The sequence below is a fragment of the Palaemon carinicauda genome, chromosome 30 (genome assembly GCF_036898095.1).
Source record: "Palaemon carinicauda isolate YSFRI2023 chromosome 30, ASM3689809v2, whole genome shotgun sequence".
Taxonomy (NCBI): Eukaryota; Metazoa; Arthropoda; class Malacostraca; order Decapoda; family Palaemonidae; genus Palaemon; species Palaemon carinicauda.
The window spans coordinates 72618721-72634105 of NC_090754.1; the positions used below are offsets into that span (position 1 = coordinate 72618721).

At 45.4% G+C, this 15385-nt stretch overlaps 1 protein-coding gene across 4 annotated transcripts in view; it reads left to right on the forward strand.

The window, feature by feature from the left end:
- bigmax (helix-loop-helix-leucine zipper transcription factor bigmax) overlaps nt 1-15385 on the forward strand; it is an 86046-nt gene that overhangs the window by 70277 nt on the left and 384 nt on the right. For all 4 annotated transcript variants that reach the window (XM_068354059.1, XM_068354062.1, XM_068354061.1 and 1 more), the window contains exon 6: nt 8594-8710. In XM_068354059.1, coding sequence (XP_068210160.1) covers nt 8594-8710 — 117 coding nt within the window. The remainder of the gene's footprint in view (nt 1-8593; nt 8711-15385) is intronic.

The following is a 15385-nucleotide window of genomic DNA, read 5'->3' on the forward strand; positions in this document are numbered from 1 at the left end:
GCCCACCTCCTTGGAAGATCAGCAAGAGGCAGCTGGACGGACGAGGAGAAGGCTCAGCACATAAACGTCCTAGAAATGAGGGAAGTTCGAAGGGCGTGTCTAGAGTTCGTCAATCTACTCCGGGGGAACACCGTGGCACTGATGTGCGACAACGTCACGGTGGTGGCCTACATAAAGAAGCAGGGAGGACTAAAATCGAAGGAGTTGTGCGACCTCACGTTGGAACTTCTGGAATCGGCCGAAGTGGAACAGATCAGAATCTCAGCAAGGTACATTCCGGGAAAAAGGAATGTCCTGGCCGATGGCCTCAGCAGGATGGGACAAGTAGTAGGAGCCGAGTGGTCCCTACACCCAGAAGTGGCCAAAGTCATCATCCAAAAATGGGGGTCGCCTGAGATGGACCTCTTTGCAACAAGACTGAACGCACAGCTCCCCATGTTTTGTTCTCCTGTGCTAGACCCAAGAGCGGCGTTAGAGGACACCTTCCAGCACCCTTGGGACAATCTCGACGTTTACGCCTTCCCTCCTTTCGCGATGCTCAGGCAGGTGCTCAACAGAGTAAGGAGAGCCCACAACCTGAAGATGTCTTTGGTAGCGCCCTGGTGGCCGGAGAGAGAATGGTTCCTGGATCTAAATGAACTAGCGTGTCTTCCACCTTGGCCCCTCCCGGACAGGCCAGACCTTCTCCAGCAGCCCCACTTTCAAAGGTTCCACGAGAACCCTCGGTCCCTCCGCCTTCACACGTGGAGGTTATCGAGCGTCTCCTGAGGAAGGAAGGCTATTCGTCGGGAACAGCAGCAATGATGTCAGGGTATCTGAGACGTTCATCGGCAGCGGTCTACCAAGCAAAGTGGGCCACTTTCACTAAGTGGTGCTCCTCCAGGAACATCAAGCCACTGAAGGCCTCCATTCCGGAGGTTGCGGACTTCTTGGGCTATCTCAGGGACGTGGTCAACATGTCTATTCTGGCTATCAAGGGAGTCCGTGCAGCGTTAGACCAAGTTTTCCTCCTGAAGGGCATCGACCTGGGAGCCTCTAGGCATATCTCGATGCTCATCAAGAGTTTCGAGCAGGCATGCCTCCCTCAAGCCGTTAGGGTGCCACAGTGGGATGTGGCCAGGGTCCTGAAGATGTTATCAGAACACCCGTTCGAGCCCCTAAAAGACATCGTGGATAAGGATCTCACCCTCAAGACTGTTTTTCTGCTGGCGTTGGCCTCAGCAAAAAGGGTAGAGGAGATTCATGGACTGTCTTACGAGGTCTCGCCCTCGAAGGGTTGGCGAGAGGCTTCCTTCAAGTTTGTACCATCCTTTGTAGCGAAAACCCAGAATCCAGCCATGTGGGATCCCAGGTTTGAGGGCTTCTCAGTACCAGCAATCCCTCTCTCGGACAGCCCGAAGGACTTAAGGCTGTGCCCTGTCAGGGCAATAAGGAAATACCTAGAGAGGACGGCTAGACTTCGGTCTGGTACCAAAAGTCTTTTTGTCTCCACAGGCCCAGTGAAGAAGCCAGTCTCAAAGAACACTATCTCCTTCTGGCTTGCGCAGGTGATTATCAGAGCCTACAGTAGTGAGGGAATTCCCATTCCCGGCAAGCCCAGGCCCCACGACTTTAGGGGTCTAAGTACCTCGTTAGCATTCGAGAAGAATATGGCAGTGTGCCAGATCCTGAGAGCAGGCACCTGGGCTAACCAGTCGACCTTCATGGCTCATTACCTAAAGGACTGTTGGAGGAAGTCACTGGACGGGTTCTCAATAGGAACTGTCATCTCCGCGTTCCAAACGATTTAACGGCATAGCCCCAGAAACAACCACGGATAGTAAGACCAAGAGACACAGGTTCGTTCCTTAACCCCCCTTGTTCTTCCTTCCCCTTTTTCCGCTCGAAGATGGAGTCGAGTAGTCTCCCTGAGACACACGATCATCGGAAGGACATGTCTCCTAGGAATTCTTGCAGAGGTGAGTTACTTAGACACTAATATGAGCTTTTTGTGTAGTTTTCCCTATTTTCCGTGTTTCCTGAATGGCAACAGAACTTAGCCTCCTATCTAGGTTTCCCTGATTATGCTTAGCTCGGTCTATAGGTCTAGAAAGCCAATCCCACCACCTAAAGTGTAAGTCTCCTAAGAAAGTAGTTCGAGGTAAGTACTCCGTGTTGGAACAAATCACAAATTTTAAGCAATTTGTATTTCTCCTAACAGTACTTACCTCGAACTACTTTCGGGTAATGGCCCACCCTTCCTTCCCCGAGTGCCTTACTGGACCTCTTAAGAACCTAAGCTACCAAGAACTTACTGGTGGTCGAGACCTAAGCAAGCATGCTCCCTGACCCGGGGTTAGCCTCAGGGCGCGTATCACTCCGCCTGAGGTTATCCCTCACAGAAAACGGGAGTAGGGTAAACTACACAAAACTCTAGTCGGATGGGAGGAGATCCCAGATACTCCTAAGAAAGTAGTTCGAGGTAAGTACTGTTAGGAAAAATACAAATTACAGTACTTAAAATTTGTGATATTTTAATTGTTCCTTACTATTGGTGTATACATGTTGGAGAGTACAGTAGTATTTATGTACAGAACTGCACAGTATAGTTGATAAACAATATACAGTACATTACTGTTATAGTGTACTGTACAATATGTATACAATAGAAATGTACAGTTGAAATAAAATATTTTAAGGACAGTAACAACATTAAAGTAGATTTTTATTTATAAACTAAAAACTTTAAAGAACAAGAGGAAGAGAAATAAGATAGAACAGTGTGCTTGAGTATACCTTCAAGCAAGAGAACTCTACCCCAAGGCACTGGAAGACCATGGTACAGAGGCTATGGCACTACCCATGACTCGAGAACAATGGTTTGATTTTGGAGTATTCTTCTAGAAGAGTTGCTTACTGTAGGTACATGAAAAGATGTATTTCACATGAACTGATATTATAATTCATTATGTGCAGCTTGCATATATTATTTCCTGTAATCTCAGTAATATGGTATGGCAACATTGTTCATTGTTGGGAACACTTATCTACTGTTCCCATGATGCATAGTCTTTTTGGCTTGGTATCTCTTCCTGTTAAGTTGTCAAGTTATCTTCTTTTTGTATTTCACGTATCTTGTGTATTTCCCCGAAACAAACATTAAGAACCTACTTTTTAAGTTGTATCCTTACCCCACCAATTAAGGTTAAGGAAGTTACCAACACTTACCCTTACACTTACCATAGCTAAAGTCTCTCATCTGCCCTTATCAAGTGGAAAGTAGCCATTTAACAATTACAGTGCAGTAGTTAACCCCTTGAGCAAAGGAGAGTTGTTTTGTAATCTCAGTGTTATCAAGTGTTTGAGGACACAGGAGAATTTGGAAGGAATAACCCCTTGAGCAAAGAAGAGTTGTTTGGCAATCTCAGTGTTATCAAGTGTATGAGGACACAGGAGAATGTGAAAGGCTTAGGCCAGGCTATTCGGTGTATGTGTAGGCAAGCAGTATCTCAATGGGAGGCTGGTGACCTGGCTAACCTACTACCCTATAATGACAGATACATAAAGCTTTATTTCTCTCTGGTGAAAATTGCATAATATCCTTATTAATTTGATTCGAGTACTTTCAAAAAATATTTTTGTCTGAATGTGCATGGATGTAGTATGATGGAGATTAAAATATGTGATATTGGTAATATGTTCTGGACTGGAATAGGAGTATGGATGTATTGGCCTTGTGTGAGACAAAGGTAAAAAGGAAGGTTTGAGATGATCTTTGATGAAGTGATAGGTAGAGTATTGGGGGTTGAAGGGGGAAGATTGAGAGAGGGTGTGGCTTTATTGTTGAGTGAATGGATGATTGATAAAGTTATGGAATGGATGGAGGTGTCATCTAGGTTAATGTGGGTAAGAGTTAGGTTGGGTAGGAATATTGACCCTTTGTTAGTGCATTTGGGCTGGCTTGTGAGAAAAGGGAAGAGGAGCTGAATGGTTTCTAATATGAGTTAACTAGGTGTGTAGAAGGACTGAGTAGAAGAAATTATATAGTTGTATTGGGTGACTTGAATGCCAGAGTGGGTGCTGGAGAGATAGAAGTTATCATTGGAAATTATGGTGTACCAGGTGGAAATGAGTGGTGAGAGACTTCTAGATCTTTGTTAAACAAGAGCTGGTGATAACAAATAGAGTTTTAAGAAGAGATATAAATATAAATGAATTCCTTTGTCTACACATTCATCAAATGATTTAGCCTATTCTTTACACATTCTCTTTCTTTTTACACGCTAAGATAACTGAAAAATTCGTCTTCACTCAACAGGTTAACTACTGCACCGTAATTGTTCAGTGGCTGCTTTCCACTTGGTAAGGGTGGAAGAGAGACTTTAGCTATGGTAGGCAGCTCTTCTAGGAGAAGGACACTCCAAAATCAAACCATTGTTCTTCAGTCTTGGGTAGTGCCCTAACTTCTTACCATGGTCTTCCATGGTCTTGGGTTGGAGTTCTCTTGCTTGAGGGTACGCTCAGGCACACTATTCTATTTCCTTTTCTCACTGGGATATTATTCCTGTTGGAGCCCTTGGGCTTGTAGCTTCGTGATTTTCGAACTAGGATTGTAGCTTAGCTGGTAATAATAATTTTGATATTGATGGAATATTACATAAAGGATCCCTGGTAATTATTGTACTGTACTTGATTAGGTTTACGAGCAATTTATCATCCGTGATAATTTTAAACATATTTTCATGTCACTTCCCATCTTAGGCCAAAAGTACATCCTGCATATACTGTACACTTGAAAGCTTTATTTACCTCCAAATATCCTTGACCATCGTGTTGTAATTTCAAAATTAATTAGTGAAGCTAACTAGGGAATAGTAATTGTTCAATAATCTTCACCTTGCTAACTGACTTGGGACAAACATAACAAAACATTTTTTCTTTTTTTTTCTAACAAAACTTTTTTTTTTTTTTGAGAGAGAGAGAGAGAGAGAGAGAGGTTTCCTTACAAATATTATGAGGTTCATCATCCAGTTCACAATAGAAAATTAGTCAGTGTTTTTACTTGGTTTATATCACTATCAGTATTGTATTAATGAATGAACACATTTCAGTAAGTGTACAGTACATGTCCACATGTGTACTACGTACTGTACAATGTAAGGTTACTGTGCAGTACAGTACACATACAGTACAGTAGTACGTAACACTAGTCATCTGGACACATATAACAATAAAACACTGTTGTTTCTACTTAATATAACACCCGCTGATTGATAAATTTTCCATTTCACACTATATTTACCTTCTTTTTTCTGATGTTAGCTTATCAACATAAAAATAATTCCAACACTAGATACATATGAACCAATAGAGAAAATATAAGTCAATCACAATGATTACAATCAGCTGGCTCCCCTCCAACAATCTCCTTCACCAACAACACCACAGCATGACCCAACGTCCCATAAACAACTTTTTTCTTCACTAATTATCACTATATTACTTATTTACTTATTATAAACAAATCTCATAATGTTTCTCTTACAATCTTTTCTATATACTGTATCTTTATATCCACCCTTTCTAATATTACTGTACTTCTACACTTAATAACCTTTCAACTATCATACCCTCTAACACCTGTTGATTCTCAAAACCTAACAAAACCTCTTCTTATCCCCAATTTTTGTAATATTCCTGTAATCTCTAGGGTATATTACATTGTACGCATCTCTCCAGTATTTATTAGGTTTTTACCAGCCAAAATAAATACTGCCCTTTATTCCATCTGACCAGGGTCTATTTATTGCTCTAACCCTGTTTCCTTTTCTCAACTTGAGCAATTCTTCTGTCAAGTCTTTCTCACCTACATCTTCCTCCTCTTTCTCATCATCCCTCTCTTTATGCTCCTCCCTCTTATTCCCAATAATCACTTCTGTCTCCTGTACATTTGTTACAGCATTCTTTGGTACACCTACATCATTCATACTGTTTTCCTTATTTCCATTAACCTCTGATAATCTTTCTTTTTTAGTTACTTTACCCTGAATTCTTTTAATGTGTATCCTAGCTCTATCTCAGTGAACTACCATGTTTTACTATGACTGTCTTTCCTGACGCTCCTACTACCTCGGCTGGCCCTCTCCATTCTCTTTCATCATCTTTCTTGTAAAATGTCTCATCTCCCACTATTGCCTCCTCAAGTTTATGTTCTCTTATTTTTTTCTTTATTTAAAGCAATTCTTAGTTTGCTGCAAGACTCCTTTTTAATGAAAGTTTCTCTAGCCTTATGTACTGCATTCATTATATCCCTTACTACCCCTTCTTCTGTACTTATGTCTCTACTAGTTGCATTTGAAGTCTCTTCCCCTACTTAATTTTGTAATGCAGGATTTCTACCAAAAACTAGCTGATTAGGCAAAAATCCTCCATTATTTAGTAAACAGTTTCTTTCACGTGCCACCCATCTCTATTGGCCAACTCTCATTTTCCTAAGACTTCTTTTAAGAATTCCAAACATTTCTCATAATTCATTGTTCCATGGTGATTCTGATACTGTAGCCACCAATTTTATATTCCATATTTCAATCATTCTTCTCATTTTTTCATTTTGGAACTCCATCATTATCAGATAGTATTTTACATGGTGCTCCAAAAATGTGAATTCCCCATCAATAAGCATTCTTATTATAGTTTCTGGCCTTTTGTCATTAATCCAGTATGCCTAACAATATCTGGTGGCCATATCAACAGCAACCAAGAACTTCCTTTCTTCTGTCTCTCCCACATATATAGCCACAAAAAGCTCATTAGATATTTTACTCCAAGAAAATCCAATGACAGGTTTCCATAGATTCTTTTTATACTTCCTACGTATTTCATAAGTTGTAGTTAAATCTGTTATTAGCCTCCTAACTTCCTTTTCTCTTCCACCTAAACCATCTTGACTTCTGTTAACCTCCAAATCTTCTCCCCACTTCCAGGTCCAAACTGTAAGTGTAACTTCATAATTTCCCCTTTGATTTCTGTTACTTAAACCTTTCCATCCCTCCAACATTAATTCCTCTTTTACTCTTCAGAATTGGTAGTCCTAAATGATCCTGTTCATCCTCTCTCAAATTAATTCTTATTCCACCTAATGTTTCTATTTGTACCAAATTTTCCTTCATATCTATCCTCCTACCCATCCTAGTCATTGTTATTTTCCCTATGAACCATGGTATGTCACTTTGCAAAATTTGTCTTCAAATAAGATTTCTTTCCTTTTAACAAAACTGGAATTTCCATTATAACCTTTAGCTTTATATGATAATTCACCAACCTTACAGACCTTGTTTGATTCCTCTTTGGTGCCCTTCATTCTTTTCAACTCTCCTATGCTTAAACCAACTACAACCCTAGCTAGTCATAATTCACCACTCGCAGTTGATTTACATCCTGTATCTGTATCTGAAATAGCTTCAACTTCTCCACAAGAGGTCATGCATTTCTTGAATTTCTCCTACATAAATATGCTGCTCTATATTATCTCTTAACTTGTGTAAACCTATGCGTATTTTACACGTTACCAGTCTTATTTTCATCAAAATTTTTCCAGATAGTTTTTCTGTATTTGGATGATTCTTAGGACAGTCTCTAGCCCAGTGCCATTTTGAACTACATATGATACACTGTTACTTTCTCTTCTCAATTCATTGGATTTCTTCCACCCCTCCCTCTTATCCATCAATATATATCCATATTCCTATATCCCTCTCTGCCTGTACCCATATTCATGCTTTCAGATCCCTACCAGTCCTCTTCCTTGTTCCCTAATCCTTCAAATATTATTTTCAATATCTTGGACACCGAATCATACTCAAGTTAACCTTGTCCACATGCAGCCAACACCTTCTATTTTTTTTTATTCTCGGTGAAATTTGCTTGTTCCAAAACATGAATACCTTTAGCCTCTCCCTCAAACAAACTTTTTCCCATAGCCTTACTACATTCTGAAACTGCGGTCTCATACATAATTATGAAATCTCTCATCTTTTTACCAGATATTCTCTCTCTTTTAAGTACTTCTTCATCTTTCCATAGTTATACATTAATTGTCCCCTTAGATATACCTCATCTAATTTCTTTAAAATTACCTTTTGAACTGTCTGCACCTTTCAGTTTTTCTCTATCTCTTCTGTCATTTCTAAAGCCTGTTCTTTGAAACTTAATCGAATCTCTATACCTGGATATTTATCAGCATCCTCACATACCAAAAATACAAATTACTTTAAAATGTCTTATATTTGCAGTATTTTTTAAAGCTTCATAAAATAGTAATATTTATGTAAAACAAGCGTATAATTACATAGGGAGTTCATTTAGGGATCTTAAAGATAATTTCTATAATATAATAATGGCCAGGTCTCAAGATTGAATTTACTTTTATTCATAAATGGTTTTAGCCTCTCAATTGACAGGCTGCTCAAAGGAGTTTTGACGAGTGTCAAATAGCCTTCTGTAACTGCATATATGGCATAAAGGAAACAATTCTTTAGTTATCTTGTTATTGTAGTGTTGTTCAATGTTACTTTGTTTATCGACTTATTTTAACGCATATTTTTTTAAAATTCAGTTCAGAGCAGTTATGGACAGCCTTCACCAGTCATTTGAACAGTGTGTATCTACAAAGAACTTCGCTGAAATTTCTGGATCGGTGATTTCATGGGTTGAAGAACATTGCAAGCCACAGGTATGATATAACATTGTTTTCAAATTTGTTTTTAACACTATGCATGTATAGTTCAGTAAGTTAAATCTCTCAACTATGATGTACAATACTTGGTTATTTACTGCCATTTAATGATCAGGGGTATATACACAAAGTAAGGCAGTCTGCAACAGTTAGAGTAATGCTAGTCGCCCCAAGATGGCTTCAAGCAGAGTGGTACCCAAACCTTCTGGATCTTCTCATCAAGGTTCCAAGTCAACTTGCAGCTTGGCCAAATCTACTGCATCAACCACACACAAAGAAGTTCCATGATGCTGTTCACTGCCTATATATATTTCTTAACAGTTGGAGGTTATCCAGTACCTCCTCTGAAAGAGAAGCTTTTTGAGACAGATTGCAAAGCTGCTCCAGGGTACCTCTGGAATTCTTGCATAGCAGTATATCACGCAAAATGGTCAACTTTCTGTTGTTGGTGTCATAAGGAGAATATTCCTCCACTAAACGCAACTTTGTTCCAACACAGAGTACTGTACTTACCTCGAACTACTTTCAAGGAGGATCTGGGATCTCCTTATTAACCGACCAAGAATTTTGCGTAGTTCCCCCTCTCTCCGTTACCTTGTCGGGGCGCTCCAGGGCAGAAGGATACGCGTCCCGGGGTCAGCGCGTGAGGGAGCCCTGCTAGGTCGTCAGTAAGCGTCTGGTCACGGCGTAGATATCATCTTGCCGCTCTCTCTCACTTATCCCTTCCGATCACCTTGTGTACCACATGTTCCTTTGTGTTTCTTATCCCTTGTGCACCACCAGTTCCCTTTGTGTTCCTTACCTTTCCCTTGTGTTCTTGTGTTGCTTGCGTGTTCGCTTTTCATTATCGTGGAATCTTTGCGTAGTTGTCCTGGGCCCAAAGCTGGTAAGTCTTCCGGGGCCTGGCTGTCCAAGCTGGAGGTCGACCCGCACACGCTGTGCGCTTCGTGTCAAGGAAATAAGTGCTCCCCTTCCTCCACGTGCCCGGAGTGCGAGTCCTGGCCAGAACTTCAGTGGTCCTTGTTCGCCACGAAGAAGAAAAAGGCGCCCAAGAGATCTCCCAAGAAAGCGTGCCTCGCCTCGCCGCTTACGTCGCCCTCAGCGCCTTCGGACAGAGGTTCTCCTTCACCTTCCCCTACCCAGAGTAAGGGACGAGGTAAGTCCGTTGCGGGGAAACGGCCCATTGCCGTTCCCCATGAGTCTGATGTCGGGGAATCTGTGAAAGAGGGGCCTACGCAGACGAGTGGGGGTTCTGCTTGTGTGGCGGAAGTTTGTGTTGTGGACGATGGCCTGGTGCCCGCAGGACCCGTCTCTATTGAAGACCCAGTGTGGGGAAAGCCCGATACAGCGCCTCCCCCCCCCATCGTGGCAGTGTTTTTCAGGTTCAGAGGGTTCCGGGGGCGGTCGGGATAAAGAAAGGCGGGCCACGTGTTCTTCGGACCCCGACTCATTGTTTGGACAGCGCTTAAGATGCCCTTCAGGTCCTCTATGTGGCAGGAAGAGGAGTTCGAGGGATGGTTTGCCTCTCGAGCCACTTTCTGCATGCCCCTGGCGCCCACATCTACGCTTCCGCCGGACTTCATGGAACCCTTGACCCTGGTATCCAGACCAAGGGCCCCTAGAAGACTCGTCATAGAGTCAGAAGATTCGGACAGCTCTTTCTCCTCGGATAGCCTCTCGACCTACAGCTCTTTCTCCTCGGAGGACTCCAGCGGCCGGGACGCCAGGAAGAAGCGTAAGAGGTCCAGGAGAAGGAGAGCCAGCTCCCACGCCAGCCCGGCCAGGAAGAGGTCGAAGTCTTCGAGAAGGAGGAATAAGAGAAAGAGTTCCTCGAGGAGGAGGGTCGTTAAAGTGGTTCTCCACCATCGTGGGTCGAGCAAGACGGCCGACGCCCCAGTGCCTGCCCCGGTGGCCGCTGGAGCTTCTTCCGTACCCTTGCCCAGTGTCTCTTCAGCTCCGCCCACTTGTCGGGTGCAGCCGTTGGCACACTTTCAGTTGCCCGTACCTGGCAAGTCAGCGGCTCCATCCGCTCGACGGGAACTTCCGCGGATGATACCCGGCGGCTCGACCCCCAGCCACTTCGTCGCGGCGGCTCCGTCCAAGTTACAGAACCTGCCGTTGCCGCGACCAACAAGCAGCGCCATCCGTATTCCCCCGGGAGGGGGTAGACCCATGACGGCTACCCGCACCCCAGCAGCTCTATCCGCGACGGAGGCAGCTGCTCCACCAACCCGTCAAGAGGGAAGGGCTGCCTCCGCTTACATGGATCCCTCCGTGTTCGAAGATGCTGCCAACACGGAGGGGCACATAGTTGAGGAGTTGCTGGACACAGGCGAGTGCTCCCCGGACGAGGTCTCATCATATAGGAAGGTCCTAGCCCTAATTGGTCACCACCATAGGCTGGATGAGTCTCAGCCTTCGTCGGAACAAGCTTGGCTGTCAGGTCTGGGCAGGATGGTTGATAATCCTGTCCAACAGAAACCATCTCTGACCCTACCCTTAGCACCCGATGTCGCCCTGGAGATGGAACATGTAGATCGCTTTGTGTCAGGCCCGAAAAACTCGCTAAGAGCACAGGGTTCCTTCAAGCTCCTGCCGGGACTTAGAACCCAAAACAAATTACTAAAAATTTGTGATTTTACGTTCCGGACGGGCGACACTCAGGGCCCTGCACACTTGAAGAGGCCGTCGCTACCCTGAACCAGGGCAACACCGATGAGCGGAGCCTGAACGCACCGGTGGTGTTCTCGCAAGCAGACGCCGCCATGATGGAGGACACAGCCCACGACATAGCGAACGTAACCTCATGGCTGGACTGGTGGGCGTGCACCCTAGCAGGGTTCCAACTGGCACACGACCTATCAGTTCCAGAGAACCAGGCAATGTTACAAGAACTAATCTGCTCGGGGGGGCAAGGCGATGAAGTTCTCATCTTCCAGTCCCTTACCCAGACAGCAAACTGGGTTCTGAGGAGAAGGGACACGGTGCTGAACAGGCTGCCCCGCCGGCTCCCCGAGTGAGAAGCTAAATTCCTCAGGAACTCCCCTGTCTGGGGCGAGACCGTGTTCCCCCTTCAGGCAGTGGCGGAGACAATAGAGGGGGTCGGAAAATTAAAGAGTTCGGCCAAGCCCAGACAGCAGGTGACAAGGCGGCCCTCACATAGAAGATCGTCAGCGGACGGGGCCTACCCGCCTACGCCTCTGGCTAGGCAGGAGGCCTCCTCTTCTTCCTGGCACCAATCCCCTCGGCCCTCCAGAATGAGCGAAACCCCAACCCAGGCCTCCTTTAGACCTAGATATTCAGGCGCAAGGAGAGGCCGGTCTAACCGTCTCCCCAGAAGGAGATAGGGAGAGAGGCCACCTATACCTTTCCCACGCCTCAATTGGGGGGATGCCTCAAACGATATTGGCAAGCATGGCGAGACAACGGTGCGGATCCGTGGACGGTGACAGTCCTCAGGGAGGGATACAGGATTCCCTTCCTGTCAGATCCTCCCCCTCTGATCCCCGAACATCGAGCAGAGTGGCTAGCACCCAAAGAGACCGAGAGGAGAGCAACCCTGCAAGCGGAAGTGGAGGCCATGTTGAACAAGGGAGCCCTACAGCCCGTCCACGAACCTTCCCCGGGATTTTACAGCAGGCTCTTCCTGGTAGAGAAAGCTACGGGAGGCTGGAGGCCAGTCATCGACCTCTCAGCTCTGAACAAGTTCATCAAGAACACCTCTTTCAAGATGGACACGTCGAAGTTGGTGCTGGCGGCCTTGAGAGAAGGGGATTTCATGATGTCCCTGGATCTCAAGGATGCATATTTACAAATCCCCGTACACCCCTCCAGCAGGAAGTTCCTCAGAGTAAAGTGGGGCTCTCAGTCCCTACAGTTCAAGGCCCTCTGCTTCGGCCTGTCAACAGCTCCGCAGGTGTTCACGAGGTTGTTCACCCTGGTCTCAGTCTGGCCACACAAACAGGACATCAGGCTGATCAGATACCTCTACAACTGGTTGCTGCTTTCAGCCTCAGAGGCAGTCTTAAAGGATCAGGGCACTCAGCTTGTACAGTTCTGCAGGGAACTAGGGAGTACAATCAACCTCGAAGTCCCAACCACCAGGATGACGTACCTAGGGATGGTCCTGGACTCCCAGCTGGCGAGAGCGTTTCCCTCCCAGGAGAGGCTGGACAACCTGGACCAAGTGACTCGCCAGTTTCTAGCAGACGTTCCAATGAGAGCCAAGGATTGGCAGAGACTCGTGGGACACCTGGTCTCGTTGGAAAAATTGGTTCCGCAAGGGAGGCTCAAGCTGAGACCAATTCAATGGAATCTGAAGGACCTCTGGTCAGCGGAGGAGTTCCCGCAGAAGGTAGTCAGGGTGTCTCCGTCCTCCAAGGACATGCTCCTCTGGTGGTCTGACAGGAGGAAAACACTGAAAGGGATACCGTTCGCTTCCGCTCCTCCGGAGGTGCTGCTCTTCACGGACGCATCGAAAGAGGGGTGGGGAGCTCATCTCCTCGAAGAAACAGCAGGGGGAAAGTGGTCAATGGAGGAAAGGACCCGACACATCAATCTGCTCGAGCTCATGGCAGTACAAAAGGCCCTGGCGTCATTCGCCCGTCGTCTTCTGCGAAACTCTGTGGCACTCGTGTGCAACAGGCGTACTGTATATCAAGAAACAAGGAGGCCTAAGGTCAAGGGAACTATGCGACCTCAGCTCAAATCCTGGAATGGACCGAAAGGAACCATATTCTGCTCTCAGCCAGGCTCATTCCAGGGAAGAGAAACTTCCTGGCCGACGGCCTCAGCTGGACAGGACAGGTAGTAGGGTCGGAATGGTCTCTTCATCTGCAGGTGGCACAGGAGGTTCTCCACCTTTGTGTCTCTCCGATGATAGACCTGTTCGCCACAAGGCTCAACGCACAGCTACCAGTATTCTGCTCCCCGGTACCAGATCCGACAGCAGCGTTCGAAGACGCCTTCCAACACTCGTGGGACGGTCTCGACGTTTACGCCTTTCCCCCCTTTGGGATCATCAGGCAGGTGCTCAACAGGCTAAGGCAGTCGAGGTCTACAAAGATGACTTTGGTTGCACCCTGATGGCCGGAGAGGGAGTGGTTCGCGCATCTTAAGGACCTGTCCACCCTTCCTCCGTGGCCCCTTCCAGCACGAGAGGACCTGCTAAGCCAACCTCACTTTCTAAGACTACACGAAAACCCCCAGGGCCTGAGGTTACACGCGTGGAGGTTATCAAGCACCTGCTGAAGAAAGATGGATTCTCGGATAAGACTTCTTCCAGGATGTCGGGGTAGCTCCGGAAATCCTCGTGCGTAGTGTACCAGGCCAAGTGGGCCACTTTTTTTAAATGGTGTGCCACACAGAATCTCCGGCCCTTAGACGCTTTGGTCCACAGCATTGCAGACTTCCTAGTTCACCTGAGGGATGACATGGGAGTCTCCATTCCAGCCATTAAGGGAGTCCGTGCGGCATTGGGACAGGTTTGCCAACTCAGGGGCATCAACCTAGGGGCTTCTCGCCACATCTCCATGCTCATCAGAAGTTTTGAAGTGTCTTGTGATCCTCGCTCTTCAAGGGTTCCCCAGTGGGATGTAGCAAAGGTCCTCAGGGCTCTCTCAAGGCCTCCCTTCGAACCTCTTAAAGACATCCTAGACAAGGACCTCATTCTCAAGGCTGTTTTCTTGCTGGCTCTGGCTTCAGCCAAACGGGTGAGTGAACTCCACGGCTTGTCCTTCGAAGTCTCACACTCGAAAGGGTGGAAGGATATGTCTTTTAGGTTTTTGCTGGAATTCGTGGCCAAGACTCAGAACCCAGCAATTGCTGATCCTAGGTTCGAGGAATTCTCGATTCCAGCTATTCCACGCTCAGACAATCCAGAAGACCTGCTTTTGTGCCCCGTAAGGACTATCAGGAAATATCTCAGTAGAACTTCCAAACTCAGACTATGTTGGTGTTCGCTGAAGAATCCTGGTTTTCTTATAGAAATTGTTGGAATCTAGGTCCTTTATTAGCAGCTGATGATGTGACCTTAAATTTTAACCAAGTTAATAAATAGTTTTCTTATATTCTAAATTTTTTCAAATTTCTTTAGAAAAATAATCTGGATTCCTATATTTCAAGGTGATCTCTTACCAGTAATGTAGGCCAGTTGAGTCTCGAATAATAACTTTACAGTTTTTCATTGTATAATTCACTTTTCTTTCCTTCACTGGCATCCCACCCACATCAGTGTGTTGGAGTTGGTAACATACTGGTCAGAGGAGATTCATTGAAATCAGCCATGTTTTAGTTATAAGTTTTATTATTGCTATTCCATACTCATCTGATGTTCGTATCCATGACTGATCATTTAATGGGTTATGGTAGCTTGATAGTTATATGTCGTGTCTGCAACCTCATCTTCCTTGTGAGTTTGAGAAAGCCTGCCAAGTCATTAGCAGCCATTCCCTGACCCTCCATGTTCCTAGTTCGGTGGAGAGGAGCTTGGGTGCTGATCATGTGTATATATGGTCAGTCATAAGGGCTTTGTCTTTAAACACTACCCCACTTATACTTGGCTCTTTGCCGTTAACTGCAAGTGTTTTTCATTAGTTTATTAGAGGGATGAGTCTATTGAAAGGTCAAGAAAATGGAAATTATTTTATGGTGGTGTCGATAAACAGAGCTTTT